The sequence below is a fragment of the Leptonotus elevatus genome, chromosome 5, assembly GCF_054856555.1.
Source record: "Leptonotus elevatus isolate MCC_2025b chromosome 5, RoL_Lele_1.0, whole genome shotgun sequence".
Classification (NCBI taxonomy): Eukaryota; Metazoa; Chordata; class Actinopteri; order Syngnathiformes; family Syngnathidae; genus Leptonotus; species Leptonotus elevatus.
Window position 1 is genome coordinate 18,953,280 of NC_141243.1, and position 24,639 is coordinate 18,977,918.

A 24,639-nucleotide genomic window follows, 5' to 3' on the forward strand; every position below is an offset into this window, starting at 1 on the left:
TAAAAAATAAAACTTTTTGGGTGAACACTGCGCTAAAACTTAGCTGCACCCGGTTCTGTTTCTCTCTTTGTAGGTGGTGGGAAACCCTCAAAGGGCGGTGGGCGATCTAACGGGCGCAAAGCCAAGTCTCCGGGACCCGGCCTGTCAGGGGGTGAAAGGCCGTCCTCGGTGTCCTCTGTCCACTCAGAAGGAGACTGTAACAGAAGAACGCCATTGACCAACCGAGTGTGGGAGGACCGACCCTCCTCCACAGGTATGCACGTCAAACACGAGTATCTACGTTGGATGTACGATGTTCCCACACTAATAGAAGAGCCCTGCCATGAATAGTCCATGGATAATGAATGAACACACACACAAAAGGATTAATGCCCATGTGTGTTTTTCAGGTTCAACCCCGACTCCCTTCCCGTGCAACCCGTTGGTTATGCGTTTCCCCGGCGGGACGGTTCCAGTTCCTTCCCCTTCGTCCGGACAGCCGGTGGGCCACGTGCCGGGTCAGGTGCAGGGCCGCACCTGGGAGGAGGAGCCCAAGCTGCTCATGTCTCAGTACGAGTCCCTGTCTGACAGCGAGTGATCCACAGGTGCACTTGGTCCAAAACATCCTGCTCGGCAATTTCCTTCTTCAGACCAGATATGCTCACTCCAGGATTATCGGAACGACTCCCTTTTTTTTCAAACTCCTCACTGGCCTTATCAAATCGGGCACATGAAACTTCAACGCGCTCAAGTGCTTACTCTTTGTTTGATGGATGGCAACTTGAGTTAGGCCCCTTTTTACATTTCTTTACACTGCTAAGGATGGGACAAAATGTCTTTTTTTTAAATCTTTTGTTCTTCTTCAAACTCACTCGGTCCAGCCTTGTGATTGGAAAATGATCGCAGACAAGTCATGTTTTGATGGTGAAACGTTCTATGGTTGTACTGTATGTGTGGTCCTCGATCTGCAATGGCGAACGCTTTTAGGGTGCACGGGAGGGTCATATCATTGGTTTACAGGGTAAACATGCTGTTGGTTGCTGATGTCGCCGCACATTCGCGAGGGTCCAGAGGAACAGCCCGTGCCGCGACTCAGACAAGTGATGACACTTTCTGGCTCTTTTCATATTCAGCGCATTTGTGTTTGATAAAATGTTTTTTGGATATAAAGCACTTACTGTTCACAATGGCGTTGTGGAGAACCTGAGAACAAGCACGTCCCCGCGCTCTCACCGCCAGTGGTTTCAAACGACACACACGAGCGACAATCACATGTGAGCGAAGGAGAAGTCCGGCCGGTTCTTCACATGGACAAGGCGTACCTCAGCCCTTTGCGTCGTCTTCAGCTGGCCTGCCAGGATCTCGTCTTGGAGCTTTTGTGAGCGTCTGACCTGACATTGACCTTGTACTGCATAGAGGAAGACCCTTAGCTTCTCTTCTGTGCTGCTTTTGTACATTATAATATATTCTTAGTGTTAAGTGCCATTTATTTTACACGCACAGTACTGAAGTTACCAAGTGACGCACAATTATTTCTTGTTTTTGGCCCCTCCCTTGCCAGGGTTTCTACTGTCTATGCTGGGAATTGTATTAACAGAAGCAAATGAGATGGTTTTGTCTGTGGAACCACACACACACACACACACACACTATCAAGCCTGCATTTGATATTTTGTCCATGGCGACAACTGTGACAGTCTGTGGACAGCTTGAAGGGAGATGAGGGGAAAGGATTTAAACAAAAGTGTCATGTTGATCCACTGTGTGTAAAGTTGGATGCCATGGTCTGCTCGTGTGGACTTTTCCTCCCTCCATCTTGTCGTTTACTTGAGCACAGCGACGTCCGATGTGTTGACTGTTTTAGGACTACCTCCTCTCCCTCCTCCATCCTGCCTGTTGATGGCGAAGCATGTCACGCCTGCACAATGCTCATCTCGGCCATCGTTTAGGTGGGATTGGGGCGGGTTTTCCCAGGTGAAGACAAGTGGAGGTTGTGTAATTTCACCACATGTTGTACAGTTTGTCAGTCTCCACCTTTTTGTCATTGATGAATTTTAAGAATGTGACCGTAAACAGACTAAGCCATATCTAGCCTTGCTTTAACAGATGACAGACTAATCCATTGATTTTCAAAAGTATACTAAATTGAATTTTAACGTGTTCATTTTGCCTTTGCTCTCACAGTTTTGTCCAACCGCAGTTTCTTCAAAAATTATGTAATATCTGATGTGGTCCCTGGAGGGCGGGAGGTAGGGAGGGGGGGGGGGGGATTATAACATTGTTCAAACGTTTTGTTAAATTGTTTTTATATAATTATAACCCACTGTATAATAGCAAGGATTGTATATAAAACTAAATAGATGTAAATATTTATGTGGCTTGCTTCTAGGTTGGTATTACAAAAGAAAACACACACACATGGTTCAATTCTACATGCCCACCAGCAAGCTTTGTGGATAGCAGTGTACAAACGGAAAACAAATAAGACACTGCCTTAATGTTTAAATAAAAAGCTTATTGCCATTCATAGTCTCGGAGTCACTTTATTTTAAGGGGATAGCAGTAGTGCTGCAATTGAAATGCCATTACCACTAGGTGGCGCCCTATGACTACATTTACATTTTACCTCATCACCGGCAGGTGAGCCTTCCTTTAAAACTAAAACAGATTCCACTTTTGGGACTCTAAACTTGTTACCTGATGCTTACTTTTCCAAAACAACAAAGTAAATAACCTCTAATCCAAAATAGTGATCATTTTTTATTATTCAGTTACAATATACATTTGTTTTTAAATTAGATCAGAACAGAATTGAACAACAGCTGACGTACAAAAATATAAAGAGAATTATGAAGTGCCTCAAGTCCACATATACATCCAGGAAACTATTTTACAAAGACAGCACCAAGTGTTAGGAAACACACACTTGAACTCAAAACGAAACCAGCAAACAAGTTCACATCCAAGCACCTCTTCTCATCATTCTCTTGACACTTCACCGTCGACACCTGCAAAATCTTCGCACCCTCATTTCTACATCTCTAGACTATTGCATTTGGAGTAACTCCTGCAGTCTCATTACAACATACTGTGCCCTCGCTTCATCCTAGCATGCACCACTCGTACGGCTTCCGCACACCTGGAGGCTTTTTTTTTCTTCCAACAGGTAAGGTCTAAAAATCAGGTGTGTACACATTTGTGAAGAAATTAAATTAGGGAATTTAAATCCCCTAATGACTAAACCGTTTTCAGTCGTGTTAAAAGCTCTTTAATCTGAATTGCTAGATTTGCCCCTTGGAGCCTGATTTACTACGATTCAAAGTAGCGGGCACAAAATTGCATGTTCACTTACTATAACCAATTGCTCGTGCTGTGAATTGGTTGATTCTGACCCTGAAAGTTGATGCAAAGTTTTGTCATAGGTGATGTGGCATGACTCCTCCTTGTGACTGACTCCAGTCAGGACTTGAATCGGTCAGAAGTTCCAGAATTGCTTTGCTCAACATACAATGTGATCATTTTTGTTTCTGGCATTTCAATGGTTAATACAAAATCCGCCATTGCAAATCATCTTAGGTTTGATATATCACATTGCAGCATACTAAGTTCATCTATTTGCATAATCCTCCCACACTGTGCATAATGAATTTTGCTGCCATTTTGCTCATCTTGGGTGCACACTTTTAGTAGATCAGCTTCTACATTGACATGTGAACAAGCAAGTCTGCGCCCATTTTTGCACGTGCAAAACTTTAGTAAATCAGGCTCTGACTTAAATTGGTTTGATAGCAAATTGCAAAAAAAAAAAAGTCAACATTCTCCATACACCAACTGAAGCTACTTTCTAGTAAATTTGCATTAGCAAACTATGAAAAGGATTTGTCGACATGCCACACCGTTTCACTTTCACTTGACCTTCTTCATACATCATTAGAACAAAAACAAACTAGTTAAAGGTAGTGATGGGAAAATGAAGCTTCATGAAGCACTTGTAATTTTTTTACTCCTCTAGATGGTGCTCTTGGTTTAAAGATAAAGGCTAGTGCCGCAGTGGGAATTGATTACATTTCCACTGCATCTTTAAACCAAGACTGCCATCTAGAGGAGTAAAATAACTATCACAAGTGCTTCGTGAAGCTTCATTTGTCCATCACTAGTTAAAGAGGTCAACCCAAAACAATTCTTTACAATACGTTGTATGTGCCCCACTAGTAAAAACACTGTATTCTGATTAATATTGCGTTTGTGGAAGAGTGAAGCAGCAAAATCAAGCTGCTTTATCCATCTCAGAGGACGGCCATTTTGCCACTTGCTGTCGATTGAAAATGACATCACAGTCGGCAACCAGTGGCAAAATGGCCGCAACCTCAAGTCGGACAAAAACGGGTGAATTTTGCTGCTTAAATCGTCTTCCGCAAAGACAATATTAACTCATTCACTCCCAGCCATTTTCACTGAAGCAACCCCCTTCACTCTCGGCTATTTTCCTGGATTTTGACTGATTTTGCAAGGCCCACAGAATATCGTATTCTATTGCTATAAAAACATGGAACCTACCAAAAGATTTGAGTCTCTTCTTTCATCAGGAAAAAATAAGTATATATATATGTTTCCATTTGCAGCAATTTGCATTAGAATATAGCTAAATTTAATCAATATTTACAAATCTATTTAGAAATGTGAATAAAATAGCTTTTTTTCAACATGGCCCTGGTTGATCTCTTTTGCTCTGCTGCCGCCTGCTGGCCGTTTGTGTAATAACTACCATTCTTCAACCATTCTTTGCAGTTGAGAGGCTGCATCAAAGCCTTCTGTATGCTCTAGCATCATTTTTTATTTTGACGTATAAATTAAATATGTCTTTGGAACACTAAAAACATTTCAAAGCTAATGAGTTCATCAGAATACTGTGTTTAAGACAGTTGGGCTGCATAGAACACATTATTGACAAGAAAAAATTGGGGTTCACTTCAAATTGATCATTTCCTGAAGCTAGTAATTCGTAATTGTACAAGAGAGTATGAGGCCACACTGTTATGGCAATAGTATAAAGTTGACGTTTCAACACAAACAGCAATGCGTTACTCTCAATAAACCTGCCATACATTCATCAGGTAACATGACATTTGTTGAAAACAAAACATTGATTTTATTCCAATGACCATTTCTATTCGAGTGGGATTGTGTGTTGTTTTTTTCCTTTCTTTTTTCTGTGTGGCATTAATACTCCAGTGTACAATTATCATGAACCTCAATTGAGTCAGTTATAAATACGGTGAGAAAATGGTGTGATAGGCCATGTGCAGCTTGTGTGGCTGTTAACTGACTTTGGTCCAATTGTTCAAACGCACGCACGCACACATAGACATGCTTTTCATATATGGACACAAGTGCAATGAAGCTGAAATTAGAAAGGCTGCACCAGCTGGCATTTTGAAAAACTCAGCCCTTGGGTCCACGGTGCAGGAGCTCTCATTTTCGTTAAACGGTAAGACATCAATTAGCCAATCAGGTGCAACAAGAGCAACTCCCTTTTTCAAAACTGCACCAGTACAAAGTTGAGAGATTTCCTCTGGGCTGATGAGATGAACAAAAAAACAAAAAAAAGGTGAAGCCTCCAGTTATCTTGTGCGTTGCCCTTCTAATATGTTGTCCTCAAGTCCGAGAAAAAAAAACGAAACAAGCATCTGATGTGCGTGCCTACAGGTCCTCCGCGTAGATGATACAAGGACTTGACTCTTCGCTGGACTCCAGCCGCACTCTGGAGACGAACCAGCGGCGCGCGGCCGCCGCCTTGTAGGTGAGCGTGGTGCGGAAAATGTTCTTGGCGAGTTTGGGGTAGACGATGGTGGTGCTCTGGTAGCTGATTGGCTTCTGCCGCGGCTCCAGGTACACTTGCGATTTGTAGCTCCTCCAGGTGCAGTTGGGCACCGCCACCACCGTCTCGCTGAACGACGTCGCCGTGGGAACGGGGACGCAGTACACTCGGTCTTGGTAGTGCTTGTCCGAATCGTACCGGACCGCCGAAGTGCACCTGCGGGAGACATTCGGCGTGAGTACAGGGAAATGAGGCTTTTGCTTTACGTGTGGCTTACTTGACTTGTTGCTCTGGCTTGGGGTCAACCTCGATGCTCTCCCCATAGAAGACGGGATACATACGAGTTCTGGGGTCCGTTCCTGTGGTGTTGAGCAGCAGGTAAGGCAGCTGGCAAGAGGGAAAATGAGCAATCACAATCGGGAAGCCTTTTGAGAAGCGTGCTTGCTAGCTTGCGCAGAGCTAACAGCTTCAATTAAAACCACTGCACTTTCCATCATGTTAAACTTATCATTAGAGGGGAAAGGGGGTGGAACTTTTCCGGTAAGTTTCCATGGGAAGCTTAAACTGAGGAATTCTGGGAATATTCCAAAATGGAAAGGTATCAAAGTTTTAAATATTAAAAGCTGACCTCCAATTTTGGTTTACGCTCATCCCAACTTCCCAGCTGTGTGCTTTTTTGTCACTCCAGTTGAGCCAGACAAAACCAGCCCCGCCCACATCTATAAGTCAGTATGTGTTGCAGATGTCGAGCGTGTAAGAGCAGCTGGTAAGCAGGTCGAGTGAAGATGGTGCTGGTGTCATGTCAAGTGGTGAATCAATATTGGAGGAGAGAAATTTGGAGCAGCATTCTGGCCGCATGCTCGTCAAGCTATTATGATTGACACCTCTGCGATGTTTGAGCTAAGGTAACCCGGCCCCTTCCCACATTCAAAATGGGTTTACTTAAAAGTTTATTGTCTGGCTGTTACTTAGTTCTCTTAAACTTGTTTTTGATCCTTCAGCTTTTGTTTTTATGTTACATTATAAAGGAATAGGGTATGGTTGATGTTTGGTTAAATATTGTTAGTAATAACACGCAGAAATGGAGTCCACTGCACTGAACACATTCACCGGCTTATGTTTGTTTTCAAGCCAAACTGGTTGTGGGCTACTGATTTCTCCCTTGACCTCAAGCTACTTCATGGATTCATACTTTTGTATTTGTTGAATGGGGTGTATTTTTGATGGAAATAGCTTGAGAAATTGTGTTACTTAAAAATATATATTATTGTTATTATTATTATTATTATTATTAACTCATTCACTGCCATTGACGGCTATAGACATCAAAATTTTATTTTAACTAGTTCTATTAGTTTAACACTTTTTCCGCCCACTTTTGTTAACAAGAGTATGAAAAACGAGTGTTTTTTTATATTGTATTAGAACAGATATAAAAATGTGTGATTAATCGTGAGTTAACTAGTGAAGTCATGCGATTTATTACGATTAAAAATAGTACTCGCCTAACGGCCCTAATTTTGAATAATCTTTTCTTAAAAAATTTTTTTTTTTTTTTACCAGTGATACTGTCATATAGTACGTCATACACTAACATAGTGACTACATGGATGGACAATGACTGAATAAGAAAAATATGTCCCGATTGATCTGGGTCGTCTAATCGGAACCATTTTCGAACCCTCTATCAAAGTGTGCCGTCACAGGCGCCGCAGCGAGACCTGTGATAGACGTCCCGTCTTCGCATGCGGACCTGCACGGGCCATGTGAAGCGAGCGGTTGCCCGGCCCCGGCGTCCACTCCTCTCACATTACAGTGGGAGGCGGTCACATGCTGCGGCTTGGACGCGGTTAAGCGCACATGCCAGGACGGGAAACGGTTGAGAAGAGGCCAAGGGCACGGCAGATCAGTGCGCGGGGCTCGTCTTACCCGTGCGATCTGAATGTTTGCAAGCAGCAGCTGTGCTTGATGTTCATGTGCGCGCTTCTTAGAATGTTCGCCACTGAATCATCATCTCGACAGAGGACAACATTACAGCTACAGCACGATATCGTAGAAGTTTCTTTATAATATGTTGTATGCGGTCCCTCTAGTCTAAGCACAGCATTATGATTAATATCACATAAAATTATCATAATAAAATTATGGATGGAATATGCATTAAGCAGCAAAATTCCTCCATTTTTCTCCATCTCGGGGGGCGGCCATTTTGCCACTGGCTGTCGACTGAAAATTACAAATTGCGAAAGTACCAGCCTATCACGGCTCACCTGTTGCTGAGGTTGGTCATGTGACGTTTGTAAGCTGAGCCGTGATTGGTTGTTACTTAAGCTACTGAGAAACTGTGATGTCATTTTCAGTCAACAGCAAGAGGCAAAATGGCCGCCCCCACTTTGTTTCAGACCGATATCAGCATGAGTCGTCACTATTCTTTACTCCCCGACACCAAGGACTTACTGGATGTCTTTTTTTTTGCCTTAAGTGTTGGTGGCTGGTATCTGAAGCGTCCATGAGTACCTGATACCTTAAAATAAAGATACCTGGTATTGGTACTTTACTCACCCGTCCCTATCATTTTGTGTTGTATGTTAGCATTAAGCTAGCCTAAGTTTATTAGCAGATATTCTAATGGTTTGGTCGAACATTTTACTTTTCTAACTCATTCACTGCCATTGACGGCTAAAGATGTAAAAAAATGCATTTGAACTATTTCAATTAGTTTAAAAAAAATTCCACTTTTGTTAACAAGAGTATGAAAACCATTTTTTTTATTGTACATTTATAACAAATTTCAATATCAAATTTGTGATTAATCGTGAGTTAACTATTGAAGTCATGTGATTAATTACAATTAAAATTTGTAATCGCCTGACGTGATTTAAAAAAGAAAAGATTACTAAAAATTAGGGGTGTCAGTCGATTACAATTTTTAATCGTAATTATTCGCATGACTTCAATAGTTAACTCACGATTAATCAAAAATGTTATCTGTTCTAAATGTACAATAAAAAATGTATAGGTTTTCATACTCTTGTTAACAAAAGTGGGGAAAATTTGTTAAACAAATAGAAATAGTTCCAAAAAAAAGAAATAGTTAAATTTTTGACGTCTATAGCCGTCAATTCCAGTGAATGAGTTAATTGTTTAACGCATCAGTTTTACAGTAAACTTCAAACGGGAGTGAAAAACAAAAATGAATAACTTGGGAGTGTGAAAGTGACGTCCTACTTCTTGAAAGCTGGTGAGTAAGAACAAGCCCAAAGGAATACCTTATTAGCAAGTGTGTTTAAAGTACATGGGAGGGCTAAAACTATGAAGTTATTTTTATCTGGTCTCTATATGAGAGAATTGAGTATGGAACATATCCCATCCGATAAATGCACTGCACTTGTATAATATCTGTGCTCTCCATCTTGTGCAAAGTAAACACCTGAATGAAGGTTTAGGAGGGGGGGGGGGGGGGGGGCAGTCTGCACACAAAGACTGAAGCCGTCTTGGAAGAATCACATTCATGCCCAGGAAAAGAGCGTACTGCTGACAAAGCCGCACAGTGTCAAAGAACAACGGCTAAGAGTCCACCAGACAACTCAAATATTTCCCACCTGCAGCCTCCAGACATTTATGTGAACATCAGCAGGGACGCGGCGAGAAACACTGGTGCATGTCGCGTCACTGTCCAGTGGTGTGCAGACAGACAGACAGACAGACGGGCTGTCTGAGCATTCAGAAATGAGAGGTCATCAAACGCTTATGCAACAGCTTCTAACAAGCCCCCGCACCTCAAAATAGAGCGTCAGGATTGTTAGGTGGCATACAAAAACTCCAAAATAGATTTGGAAAGGGTGGGGGAGGGGGGGCACTGCTAGCGTTCAGAAGCCCCGCCCCCCTCATTGTGCTGCAAGACATGCGCTCAGGAAAACTTTTGATTCTTTCCACACTTTAAGCCGGAGACAAGCAAGGATCAGGAATGAGTTTCAAAATGGAAACCGCAAAGCAGAAACGTCCAACAAGTTTGAACCTCCGGGGGATTAGTCGACCTCCGTTGATGTGTGCGTGGGCGTATCTCAGGTTAATGTCACAACAAACCGCATTTCTGAGGCCTCCATTAGACCTTTTAAAAGCCGCATGGACCTGCACAGACAAGTTCTCCAGACGTTTGGAAACTGGGAGTGACCTGGAAATGATTTTCGATCAAATATGTCTTGCTGTGTCTCGCACAGGCGGAAAAAAAAGGCGATGAGAATGTCAGGGATCAGTCTGCTGCAAAAACAGTATGCAATAAAGTTATCCAAATCGACAACGGCTAATGTCTGCTTCGATAACCCAGCAGTGGACATCAGGACGACTTCAAACTAAAAAAATCCAACGACTGTCACGCTCACCTGCTCTATTTATTTTTCTTACCCCATATCCGACAATAATCACGTAACTTTACACCCACACTTGATCGCTGCTTAGTGATGTGTTGATAAGACGCAGGCAGAAAGCTATGCTAAGCTAAGTTAGCTGGAATAGCTTCAACTTGCAAATTGAAGCAGTCACGACAATTTATTTGTGGGTTGTTTCTAATCTTATTATTGTGTGTTATTTTTTTTATAATTAAGGAGGAAGTCAACTTTAAACATTTCTTGACAACGTTACATTTGACCTCACTGATCTAAACGTGACATTCTGGTTAATATTACATTTGTGGAATATGAGTTATGCAGCAAAATCCATCTGTTTTTATCAGGGGTCGGCCATTTTGCCACTCGCTGTCGACTAAAGATGACATCACAGTTGCTCAGAGCTCAGGCAACGACCAATCACGGCTCACCTGTTTCCTGAAGATGAGCTGTCATTGGTCGTTACCTGAGATCTGAGCAACTGTGATGTCATCTTTAGTCAACAGCAAGTGGGAAAATGGCCGCCTTCTGATATTAACAAAAACTGTTGGATGTTGCTGCTTAAATATGGTACACTAGTCACGCATAAGTCTGAACATGGCAGAAGCACGTGGAGATCGTCCGCCACCCCCAAGCATTTTTCTTAACTCATTCACTGCCATTGATGGCAAAAACGTTAAAAATTAATTTGAACTATTTCCATACGTTTAATTTTTTTCCCTCTTTTGTTAACACGAGTATTAAAAGCTAGAATTGTTTTTATTGTACATTTAGAACAGATATGAAATTTGTGATTAATCGTGACTAGTGAAGTCATGCGATTAATTACGATTTAAATCTTTTCTTTTCGTTTTTATTCATTCACTGCCATTGACGGCCATAAACGTCGAAAATTCATTTGAACTATTTCTATTTAACATAACATTTTTTTCCCCACTTTTGTTAACAAGAGTATGAAAGCCTAGAATTTGTTTTCATTGTACATTTTAGATAACACATTTGCGATTAATCATGAGTTAACTAGTGAAGTCATGCAATTAATTACAATTAAACGTTTTAATTGCCTGTCACCCCTCATTTTTTATAATCTTTTTTAAAAAAGAAATTATGAATTTATGGCAGTGAATTTGTTAAATGTTGGCTGATTTTGTAAAATGCAGATGCCTGATGGCTTTTCTCAACAATTGAACAAAAAAAGCAACATTTACATAATTTGATGCACAATCATTTCTAACCATCCCTTTTCTAAACCACCCGTCCCCAGCTGACAATAGAGACAGGTAAATCCGACACACTGAGTGGAAACTCGAGCAAATGTGCTTCTCCGCCATCAGTGATTTTGAAGCCAGACGCAACCAATCGCCGGCAAGTCCTGCTGGTGTCCACTAAAAGGCAACTGATATGCCACGTTATGAAACTGCCAGGGGTTACTGGGTCCCACTTTGGATCCCCCATAAAATCAGTTAAGTCAAATGCAGTGATTCATGCAGGCAATATGGATGCCTGAGCCAGTGGCATCCTTAACATTGGGGGGCGGGGTTGGAGGGGGGGGGGGGGGTTGCTGGGAGATGGAAGATCTCTTTCTGACTGGATAATCACATTATGAAATATTGAATCCAGTGCTTTACACTCATAATACCATCACATGCACGATCTGATTGCTCTGTTAAGTTTGCCACTAATATTCAGTAAGCACACGACGATGATGATGATGATGATGATGATGATGGCTGCATCTTACCAGTTTTCCCTCCCGACTGGCGTCCTTCTTCCATGCCGCCTGCTGCTGGCTGTCCACGGGCGTCGCGCAGCTGCCGGAGCGCGGCTCGATGAGAGCGGGTGAGAGGGAGCAGAAGGGCGGACTGGGACTGGGAGGCAGCCCCGAGTCCGGGCTGTCGAGCAGCCCTTCCCGGTTCTTTCCTTTGAGACTTTCATCCATCGCTTGCAAATGGAGGTGCCCCACCATTTCTGGGGACGATTGCAGGCGAGAAAGGACGCAAAGTCGCACTTCCCAAAAATAAGTTTCCTCTTCTTGTCTGGTCGAGCCTCTGCGTCGAAATGCGCTAATCCGGGGCCAAGTTCGTCCACGGAATTTCTCTTAGTGGATGAGATTTACATTAGTCACTTTTTTTTTTTGCACAATGTAAAAGTTCAGCAAACGAACTCTTACCTGTGGCGTTAAGCAGCCAAGTGAGCCGTGGCTTCTCGGCCTCAACGGCGCAAAAGTTACATCGATATTATAGCAAATATCACACGTATCGCTCGACACCAAAACACAAAGTAGACGTGCGTCTGACGCAGGTCTAGAGGAAAGCTCCTCTGCGGAGGCTCGTCAGCGCTCACACTCCACTAGAGGATTGCGCGTCACCGTGTCACTGTGTGCGCGCGCGCCCATGTGTTGAGGATCGCTTCTACTCACGACCAGCAGGGGGAGTGCTTGTTGTCGTTTCTTTGCTCATCTGCAACGTCACCGTTTTTATCATTTTCACACTGTTAGTTTTTCAAATGTTTTCCCACAGAGTGAGGAAATAATTGGAGCGCATGAAAAGGTAATACAAGTTTTTTTTTTACTTAATTGGTCTTAAAAAATTATTTATGACAAATAATGTATCTTCGTTTATCCCTATATGTTAGCAACAAACATGGCACGCAGAACAATTAAAATGTTATTTATTCTTTAAAAACATGAGTCACACAACGTTGGATTGATGCACTTTTACAGCAATTCTCATTTAAAATTTTGGCTGTTTGTATGCATAACATTTGTCAGTTTTAGCTGCCAATAATAACGTCAACCGAATATCACTGAAGCAACCCCCTTCGCTCCCGGATGTTTTACAGGATTTTGACTGATTTTGCAAGGTCCACAGAATATTCTGTTATATTGCTATAAAAACATGGAACCTACCTAAAGAAAAATTTGAGTTTATTCTTTCATCAGGAAAAACACATATATTTGTATCTGTTCCTGTTTTGCAGCGATTTGCATTAGAATATAGATAAGTTTCATCATTTTTCACAAACCTGCTGAAAATACTGGCAAAAAGAGCTTGTTGCAACATGACTCTGGCTGATCTCTTATACTCTGCTGCCACCTGCTGGGCTTTTTTGTTGTTGTTGCAATAACTCCCATTGCTTTAAGCGACCTCTTCATGCCAGAAGCTGTATCAACGCTTCTGTATGGTCTAGCATAAAAAAAAATGTATAACTACATCTTTGGGACACTTACAATATTTGAAATATAACTTATTTATACGTTTTTGGGAGCAAATGAGTTAAGCATTTACACTTTGAAGCGTTAGGTACAAGTCGCTAAATTGATGTGTTGAGTCTGCTGTTCTCAGACATTCACTTGCATTTACCTAAAGTCTGCTAGCTTCTGATTGGTTAGTGTTAGTCAGCTGACGCGGGGCCAGGAAGTGTTGTCGCTGTAGCTTACCGTGTGTAACGAGTAAAGTTTAGAAATCCGTCTCCATCCTTCCTTATCATTTTATTAAAAATTGTTCTATTAACCACCTACGGAAAAAATACTTTTAGAAATGTCTTTGCATATGAGCTTGTTCAATTTGTTTTTGTTTTGTTTTTTGTTCTCAATAAAGAAGGGTTCGGCGAATGTGCATAGGAAACTGGTGGGGTTCGGTACATCCAACAAGGTTAAGAACCACTGTGCTGTTTCAGGAATGGGTGGAGGTCGGTGTGAACGCTGTGCTTCCACCATTTGCTGAACGAGTAAATGTTTCACGCACACGCCGAGAAAGAATTGAATGCCTGTTGACGCTTTCCTCCACATCATGTTTGGCCTCTCTGTACGTGCTCTTACAAACAGCAACTCTGCCAAAAAGGAAATCAGAAGGAAAATTCGAGCCTGGCAGTGCGCAGGCGACCGCGTGTGTGTGTTTGCTGTGTTTGATTGTGAGCGTGATGGTCCAGCAGCTCTCCATGGTGATGAACACGCAATTGCCAGGAAATCATGCGTGATGTTTGTTCACTTCTCATTACGCGTGTGCAAGATACACCTAATGGCACCCAAGCTTTTACTGCGCTTCCCTTTCCCTGCCTGCCGTTATTGTTTGGGATTTGCAGCAGGCTGTCAGATATCACGTCAACCTAAAGGGAGCAGTATGTCGATCCTTAGGCATTCGGGGAATTAAAGATGAGATCTGCTACAGATTACCCAAAAGACACTGGGATACACATGGTGCGCTTGTGGGGGTGTAGTGGGCGTGTCTGTGGGCGGCTCAATAATTGCAGCTTCAATGAGAAAGAACGACAAGAGGGAGAGCTGAGAATGACCAGAAAGAAATGCATGGAAATCTGCAGAATAATTAGAGTGGGGGTGTCCAAACTTTTCATTTGAGGGCCACATACAGAAAAATTGAAGGATGCATGTTGAAATTCTTTGACAGTACATCTTTTTTTAAACTTCAAATAACCTAATGTATTGCTATGAAATTATTGTATCAATGACCTAAAAGATACAACCACATTTGCATTAGGTTAACATTTTTCCACTTTTGTTCTGAACAAGATGTATGAGTATGAAAACTGTGATTTTTATTGTATATTTATAACATATCAAATGTGTGTTTAATTTGCGATTAATCACAAGTTAATTATTAAAACCATCTGACTATGATTTTTTTTTTTTTTAAATCAACTAACAGCCCTAACATAAACCAATTTATTAGTATTAGTGATGCCTATTTTACAACATTCTTTTATTTATTTTTAACCTAGCCTTGCAGGGTATGTCAAATGTAATTTTTAGTATGTGCCACACGCCTCTGAAAAATGTATGATGGGCCTCAAATGGCCCCTGGCCCATAGTTTGGACACCACTAATTTAGAGTGCTAATTAATCATTACGGGGCACTTATTGAAACACTTTACATTTGCTATTTCAAGTCTGACTTTTTCAATTTGCTCTAATAATATTTACTCAATTACATTTTGCGTCATTTCATTGCAAAATAGAACCGTAAAAATGCCATTATATTAATTAGTTTCATTCATCCTTTTTTTTTTTATAGTGCTATTATTAGGGTTGCAGGTACTTATTTGCACATGTACAATATATTCAGCATGAAACCAATACATTTCTTAGTTTGTTTGTTTTTTAAATGTATTTATTATGAACATCAACGAATGCGACTAAAGACAAAACTATACAAATTATTGTATGCATTTTTTAATTGATTTGTACTCTTAATATACTCAACCCAGTTTCATCTCCATTGAGTCGGGTAGCCTGTTTTTTATTCAAATAAACGGCTGAGGAGTATTTATCATTATTTTCAAATGGCCCCCCGTTTTCACCCAGCTTGTTTCTTTAGTTAATACACTGTTACTGAAACCTTTGACCTTTTCCATAATGGATTGTGGATGTGAGACTATGCGGAACAAACACTTTCCACTTGGCCAAGAGGTTGCCTCCATTATGTAGCAGTTGATTGAAGAGTTGTGCCATCAGGATTGTGTTCTTGAGCACTTTGAGGTCCCGCAAGACTTTTAAGAGAGACACACGCTGAAGGGGAGGACAAGTTGTCTGCTGCATCATTTTAGACTCTTTTTAAGACACTCATGCTGACCTTTGCAGATGTACTCTATATGCATCATACCCCCCTAGATGCAAAAACTGTTTGTTGCTAGAAATGCACAATCAGGACTTTGGAATATTTGAAACGTGAGTGAGAGGAGAAGAAACGTGCATGTGCTGTCTGGACTGCCTCTCAATGTAAACAAAGCACAGAGCAGGCAGGAAGGTTGCTTGAGTCGGCAGGGACGTCAGCAGTGGTTTCCGCACACAACCTTCTTCTTCAGACTCACAGGCAATCATTCTCAACATCTCGCAGATAGGTGACCATTCTCCACTTTGCTTTTCACACAATGCACACGTCAACACTGGACACTCGCTCGCTGGCAGCCTTGGCGTGCCCATGCAGCTGTACACGTCTGCGTTCGGATTGTGGGAATGTTTTTGACAGATGACACTGGTAGGATCCAAACTTCAGAGTTGGATCCACAATGCATCTCATTTCTCTGGATCTGGCTTTAATGGCTGGAAGACACCTTCCACCCTTCAAATTAAGAGCAAACACAGCCAGATAACTATCATTGATGATGTTTTTTTTTTTTAATAATCTGATTTATTACAATTATTTGATTGTTTTTAAACAAAACAAATCGGATTATTTGATGATGTCTTATTTTGAAAAAAATCGGATTTATTACAATAATTTGATGTTTTATTTATTTATTTTAAATCTGATTTATTACAACTATTTGATGTTTTATTTATTTTAAATCTGATTTATTACAATTATTTGATGTTTTTTTTAAGAATCTGATTATCACAATTACTTCATATACGCTGTCTCCCAAAATTCCTTGTAGACCTCTTTTTTTTCATAGCAAGTTTCTTGAAACAGGATCTGTTCTTGATAAACCATGCAACTCCTAGAACAGGCATTTATGTGACGCCTGTGGAAGTCAGGAATCATAACAGGAATGTTCTCAGAACAAATGAAAAGAGCCAAAGTAGTCCCCCTCTTCAAAAAAAGAAATAAGAATGTTTTTTTTTTTTATTACAGAACTACTCTCTCTACTCTCTACTCCCAGCTGTCTAAAACATTGAAAAAATTGTAACGATATTACAACTATTTCGAAATTGTGTAAATGTATTTTGTTTCCAGATGAAACCACTTTATTTTATGCCGGGAAAATTATATAATGTATTACAAACAACAGAGAAAGAGTTTAAGAATATTATGAAGTGGATCAATGCCAACAGACTGTCTATAAATATTAGTAAGAAATATAGATGTGCAAGCGACACTGAGGGTATAGAATTAGATAGGACTAATGAAATTAAGCTTCGAGGTATTATTATTGATGAACATATAACATGGAAATTACATATAGAATAATTTTCCTAGGGTATCCCAAACTGTAGCCGTTTTGCATGAGGTTAAAAAATCATTGAACAAGAATGCCTTTTTATTATATAATTCATTGATTGTTCCACACCTGCATTGAAGTGTGGGGGTGTGCTGGCAAAACTTACACCGAGCCCATTTTTCTTTTACAGAAACATGCTATTTGTGTCGTTTTCGGATGTGGATACAGATACATCCAATATTTATACAACTAAAAACTAACATTAAATGAATTGATGGAGTTTAACCGCCTTAAAATAATGTATAAAGCCCATCATGAAATTTGACCAGTAAATATACAAATCAAATAAAAAATATATATATATTATTTACGCATCCATTTATTTTGGTATTTTTTTGTACAAGTATCTAAATTGATGTGTCGAATCTGCTGCTCTTGCATTTATCTATTGTATGCTAGCATCTGATTGGATAGTGTTAGTCAGCTGATAGGGGATCAGGAAGTGTTATCGCTCTGGCTGCGCTGAATAACGAGTAAACTTTTAATTTAGGAATGAATCCGTCTCCATCCTGCCTTTTCATTTTATAAACAGTGTCCCATTAACCACCAATGAATCTTCACATGATTAGACTATAGCTACGCTACGTGTATTCCTCGTAAGTTTTTTTCGCGCAAATCTGCCACTATATAAAGTTGCAAATTTGCCACTTTATAAAGTGCGAGAAAAAAACTCGGAAATTTGCGAGTTTATAAAGCAGCAAATTTGCGAGGTTTTTTCTCGGAATATTGTCCCTGCCTTCTAAAAATATGTATATATACGTGGCCCTAATACGCCGTCGTACCGAAGCATCCGATGAATCTTTTTTTGGGGGGGGATGATGATGAGTTCCACTGCAGCCCTCTGGATAGATTTTCCCTGGCTTTGCACAAATGCCTGCTCTATGAGTTAACACCATGAATTACCAACCACAATATTTAATTCATTCTTGTTCCAGGATACTTAAAATGGGCAAAGACATCCTATACTACACTGACGACAACATTACCACCACTTGCGCAATGTAATGATATCCAATACTGTACTATATATTTACTGTTGTGGTTGTAGTTTGCAGTACTATAGAACTGAATTGCGTCATAACAAGAGTTCAGAGATTAGGAACCGATTTTATAACGATCCTCACCACCACAAACTAGAGCCATAATAATAAAAATTTTGTTAAATCAGTACCTCACTGACAGCATCAGTATAAAAACGTTCCAATATTCTTATTAAAGGCAGAATATTTGATACTGCTCTTGTATCGGATATTATACTATTCAAGTTGTCATAATTTAGTAGCTGGCTTCCTTATTTTGTGAGCCAGTTGCACAGACAGAAGCTGCAAATATGCCATATTGATAGATGAAATGTTTCCACGTTGGCTCTACTGCTACTGTGTCAGCAGGATTAGATAAAAGCTACTAACCGCAAACGTTGCTGGGGATTGGAGTATGGACCAAGGAAGGAAGGAGGAACTATTCAACTTTGGGGCTGATCACAACAGAGGGACAGATCCAGGAAAGTTTATTTTCCACCATGTTTATGAACGGCGGTCTGTGCACACTAAAGAGTGATAAAATTGTTTTTTGTGTAACCCAAATAAACCACACACGCACACGCAGTCACACTATTGTTAATAGTCAGGTCTTAATTGGCATATAATTAGATGGAGAAAAAATATTGATTTTAATTGCATCAACTTACATCAACTTTATTTCGGTATTTAAAACATTGAATTCCCAAAGTGGATGCACACAAAGCAGAAGGCAGTGAAGCACAAACAAGCTCAGGTGTGCTTCCAGCTGGTGACTGCAATTTTGCATGTTGCTCCTCCACGACACTTCACCTGACATTTCACTTCCTCTTGGCTTTATGCCAACATTCAGTAGTTAAACATGAACATTTATTAGATTTAATGTTTAAGTACATACATATGACAGACTGTCTTTACTGATATGCTTATATATGTATGTATGTATGTATGTATGCAAGATCGCGCACCTCACGTTCGCAGTACCAAGACTGACCTATGAGAGGCAGCATGGTTGTCACAGGGCGTCCAGATGGCTGGAAAATGCAAAGAAGAAGAACAAGTAGTAATAAAAGGAAAAAGCTATTAACTTTTTAAGAAACCAAATTTTGCTTGTGAACTGATTTTTGAGTGACAAACGTTCCCCGACTTTGATTGGAGTTTGGGAAATATGTTAACATTTAGCCCAATTAGCAGTGCAAAGTATGTATTTACCTTGTTATAGGAATAGGACATATTATTTAAAACAAATGTCACAACAATAAAGGACAATGACAATCAATCAAAAAAATATATAATAATAATCTTACGGCCATGAATCTTTTCACCATGTCAGACTCAGTAGGTGGCAAAAGCCATTGTGCTATCCGCTAGCAAACAAACACTTCTACATACACTATGTATTTTCTAGCTTAGAGCAGGACACTATTAAACATTTAAGAACACAGGCTAAATAGCTTGAATGATGATTTTAGCCTTGGTCCCTATTGCCGTAGTTTGAATATGTGAAGTCTTAGTCAAAAGATGTTATTTGAGGTACATCGCTTTGAAGGGAGACGGATGCTAACTATAATTTTACATTTCAACAGGGAAGTTGATAAAAAAAATAATAGACAGATAGTTCACATGATCATTGCGGAATGTCTAATTATTACTTTTACCGTCTGCTACTCTGATTGTTTTTGACGAGCTGAGATTAGCTAGCTACTTAACCCTAGCCATTGTTTTGCTAGTTTGTCCTACTCAAAAACCCAATCAAAATTTTATGCATACCATGTACAGTGTTGGGAATAACTAACAGCTTTTTTCATAAACGGACTAATTATTCTACCCGTATTTGAAACACCATTATCGTTATTGTATGTGAAATGCGTTGCGTTAAAATTCATTTATTAGTTTCAAGGCTCGAAGTAAACTGCAAGACGTTGTGCAGTCGTGTGCTGCTCCTTTGCCAAATCTTGCTCTAAAATGTCATTTGCGCACAGTTAGAGGCAATTTTGTTGTCGGACCTCGTCACAATAATAGTGTCTTGACAGCTGAAATGTATGGTGACTTTTATTTTGGAGGTGCCGCGGGAAGTGTGTCATGGCGTGACGAACGTGTCTTCCTTTTGGAGCTTAGTTTAGCTTTGTAGTAAATGTGTAGAATTATAAACTGAAGATATATCACCATACTCTTAATTTAGAGTATACACAAGTTTTTCAGAGAGATGAAGTGGAAGCTGATGATTTTGAAGCTGATTTCATCTTCATTTCATTTTATTTGAAAGGGACAATGCACATTGATGAACAACAAACTAAGTTGTATTGTAAATATGCCAGATTCTAGCAGCAGTTGCTAATTTGCAACTGTAGTAGATATTGCAATGATTTTGGCCATAATAGCATTAAGCACTGTATATTTCATAGCATTGGTGATTTATTCTATATATTATTATTTTAGCCCGCAACAATCAAAAAAATGCCCATGACATCCTGGAGGGACTGGCTAGGACTGGCTACACATTACCTATAGTTGACATATGTGCCACAAATCCCCATATGTCCACTATTTATTTTATTATTATTATTATTATTATGATTGCTGTAGTAATTGGCAGTAGTAGAACATAATGAACATCACCACTCCAAATGTAATGTAATGTATTATTATTATTATTATTATTATTATTATTATTATTATTATTATTATTATCCATCCATCCATTTTCTTAACTGCTTTTCCTCACAAGGGTTGTGAGCCTGTCCCAGCTGGCTTCGGGCAGTAGGCGGGGTACACCCTGAACTGGTTGCCAGCCAATCTATTATTATTATATGATATGTCATTATGGATTAAAGCATTTGTGTGACATACATTTTCACAAAAATAAGGAAACACCCTATAGCCTGGACATTTGAATTCCTTGTATAAAAATATAATAATAATAATAATAATAATAATGTAAAAAAATTAAAATCCAAATTATGTATGTTTTTTTCCCCAAAGACGAATATCCACTAAGAAAAATGTACTTTTAAAAGGAAATTCTACTAAATTCACATGAGAACGGTGTGTTTATGAGAATGACGGTAGCGCCGTTTCAACAGTTTTACACAAAGAACATGAAGCTACAGGTACAATCTGTGCCTTGTGTAAGTGTCGATTATTTATTGAGCGAACAGTGAACAATGCGCACAGTGGTTGCTGGGTGGGTGGGGCAGAGCGGAGGAGCAAACAGCTGAATGCAGGAGGAGGTCACAGTTGGGGTATTGGACGGAGAGATAAGAATTGTTTATGTTTCTTGTCCCATTCATCTGACTTCAAACACATTTATTGACATTGGAGAGAAAAGGGCACTTTGCCTCTCTGTGCTTTTTGAGGATAAACAAGAATGGCTTCTAACTAACTTGGCTAATAAATTAGGTTTTTTTTAGGTAGTCAGTTTTTTATTTTACAGTGACAATGAGGCATTCATAATCTCCTACTTAATTTGATCATATAAAGCGTTTTTCAGTCAGTTTGATGTCAAGCCAAATGATGCACGTCATACTGTGCATTGATCTCCGATTTTCACTGGAAGTCACGGCAAGTTCACGAGTTCATGACTTGACTTCTGCCTGTCTGACAGCACCTCCATGCATTTTGCCATCAGGGAAGGTTTCCCATGGTGCTTTGTGTTTGCTTCCTCGCCTGCAGCGATATTATAATGGCAAGCAAGGACCACCCGTGTCTGTTTTGCTCTGCATGTTATTAACAGAATCCCCCTTGCTTCTCTCCGTGTGTAAAACAGGGGGGGGGGGGGGGGGTGATTATATCCTTTTATTTTGAAAGGTTGGAATTATGTTGCTTACATGAAACACACACAAAATGACTATATTCATGAGATGAATATTATATAGATCCTCATTTTGTAACTGGGACCAATGGTGCCATGTTGCAATAATTATGGAAAAGCGCGTTTGTTTGTTGTGTATCCTAGATAAGCAAAAAGTAGTACTTACTGGACAATTAACTGTATTTGAAATTTAAGTTAGTAAGGAGGTAAAAACAAAATATTCTTTACACAAAAAAAAAAGAAGTCAATGATACATGCCAACGTCTTTACACTCAAATAATTTCATCTATTTTTCAGGGCAGTGATGTAAAATAAGTTGTAAAATATTTTGCGCTGTGTTTATTTGTAAAACTGCCTCTCGGGATATCAAATATGTGCAGATTTTTTACAAATTGTGTCTGGGTTGGGTTCCAAACCCATGCAAACAACGATTGTTCACTCCATATCATTGTGCAACATTTTGTCACTGTCACAAACCAGAACAAGATGAAGAAACCGCAAAGAATGTTTGATGTCTCATTAAGACTTACATCATTCAACTTAATGCAGTCAAATTTACACATAAGCAAATGATTCTAGCTGATGGCTTTCTGCACACGCGTAGAACGTCTGGGATGCTACATCTTATATGTTTAGTATTCCCTCCCTAAAAGTTGTATACGACCCAACAGTGCAGGCCAATCTGAAACAAATAATCATTTGCCTGATTTCGATGCCATCTGACTTGGACTGATTCTCTGCCAATCACAATGTGATTGTGAATGACAAATTGAGTGGGAACTGATCTCAACATTTCAAGTTGAACGGTTTCTATTATTGATGAGAAATAAATCATAATGGCATTTGGGAATAGTACTTAATATAAGTCATTTCACCAAACATAAAAATTTGTTGTTCTCGCAATGGCTTAATGATTGATCATAAAGGCTCGAAATAAGCAGCTTCGCATCATTACAGTTTGCAAGTCAAAATTTGTATTTTGTGCTTCATCAAAACCCCATGAGTAAAACAAATGAGAATCACTGATTTATTTATAATGGAACCGCTGAGACAGTCCCAAAAAGCTTCACTGGGCTGGACGCGCGAGCAGTTGGAGGTCAAGGAAAGTTATGATATTTACACTGCGCAAGCTAGCTAGCAACGAGTTTTGGCTGGCTACTAGTGCAACATTGCAGAGTTGCTATTAAGTCTGTAATCATCGCCTCCATGGCAGCGAATAAACTACAATTATACTGACAAGTATCATCCCATTGAAGGGATTACGCGAAAAGACAGAGAAGTCGTGCTAATACACTTTTCACAGAAATCTGTCTGGAAACGTGATTAAAGCAGAGCATATCCAACTTTGAGCAGTAAAATAGCAGGGAATTCAATAAGTGTCTGGAGATAAAATTACACAAAATGACGCTTAACTGGAGAGTGTAAATGAATTATGTTTCACTACAGCGTACATCAGACAGCTAGGAGTGGCCTATAAGCTTAAAAGTATATCAATGTAGTGTAAAATACTTATAATATTAGTAATGCTATTTGTTTGTTTTCAAAATAGTCCTGAGTTTTGATTTAGACTTTTGAGGTATGCACAATAAACGTTCTCAAAATTACATTACAGTAGATCTGACCTTTTGTTTTTTACTATTATTATTTTTTTTTTATGTAGCTTTGCTAAAGACACCACAACACATTCAGAAATATTAGGTTTAAACTGAAATGTATTGTTATGTTTGAAATTGCCCCACTGAAAATGTTTCTAGACAACAAAATACAGTTTGCTGCGATGCGCAATGTGAATTTGCGGAGTAGTAACTCTTGATTCAAAGAAAACCAATTGTTCAGGCGAAATGTTGTATCTTTACTGTTTACTAGAACCGTTGCTTCAGGTCCCTGGGACTAACTTCTCGAAAATGTATTCCTCAAAACTTTAAAGGTGCTCCTCAAATGAAGTCATTGATTAGCAAAACGATGAAAACAAGTTATTTCAAGGCCATCAGAGCGCAGACCTTTGTCATGGCCAAACTATTAACACAAGTGAAAACGATTCATAGAAAGCTGCGCTGTATTTGTCTATTTGTTTAACAGTCATCTTCAGGCTACTTCCTGGTTAAATGCGGACGACGAACCAATAGGAAGTGCCAACCTGATTGTGAGAGTTGGATGGTTCCAATGATGCCATATTGCCTCATATTAAAACAAAAAGATAAATTATCCCTTCCCCAGATGTTTACCAAAATAGATTGAAATGTCATTGGTTGTTGAGATGTAAACTTTTGTGGACATCGTTTTGTATGTATTTGTGTTAACCTGCTGTAAACTGAAAGACTTAATAATTCCTCCATGTCAACTTTTTCTAATTCATTTCAATTTTTGCAGATGATTCGCATTCACACACACAGACACACACACTCAAAATTGTCTAAATTGTTATTCGTGGTATTTATTACTTGTATTACCGGCAATTGCCTTCATGTAATGCCACGCTGTCATCACAAAAGTCAGCATGTGCTTCACAATTACTAAGGCGTTGCGTAATCTATTCAGTGTAAGGGACACAGGGGGCTTAGGCGTCGCCCCCCCCCTCACCCACCACCACCCTCGTAGAACCACCACTGATCATTTGTACATGTTTAAACTGCACAATAAATACATAATGTCAACAAAATGAGTTTGAATTCA

At 39.7% G+C, this 24,639-nt stretch overlaps 2 protein-coding genes across 3 annotated transcripts in view; one reads left to right on the top strand and one right to left on the bottom strand.

Moving 5' to 3' along the window:
* ncor2 (nuclear receptor corepressor 2) overlaps positions 1 to 2,504 on the top strand; it is a 75,683-nt gene extending 73,179 nt beyond the window's left edge. For both annotated transcript variants that reach the window (XM_086075594.1, XM_086075595.1), the window contains exons 45-46: positions 74 to 253; positions 390 to 2,504. In XM_086075594.1, the coding sequence (XP_085931720.1) occupies positions 74 to 253; positions 390 to 577 (368 nt within the window). In that variant the 3' untranslated portion in view covers positions 578 to 2,504. The remainder of the gene's footprint in view (positions 1 to 73; positions 254 to 389) is intronic.
* Positions 2,505 to 2,726: 222 nt separating this feature from the next.
* rflna (refilin A) lies at positions 2,727 to 12,517 on the bottom strand. Its single transcript, XM_086077254.1, has 4 exons — positions 12,353 to 12,517; positions 11,924 to 12,279; positions 6,075 to 6,184; positions 2,727 to 6,013 (listed from the first exon to the last, which is right to left on the bottom strand). Exons 2-4 carry the CDS (start codon positions 12,146 to 12,148, stop codon positions 5,680 to 5,682), a joined length of 669 nt encoding a protein of 222 aa, XP_085933380.1. The 5' UTR covers positions 12,149 to 12,279; positions 12,353 to 12,517; the 3' UTR covers positions 2,727 to 5,679.
* Between the last annotated feature and the right edge of the window lie 12,122 nt (positions 12,518 to 24,639).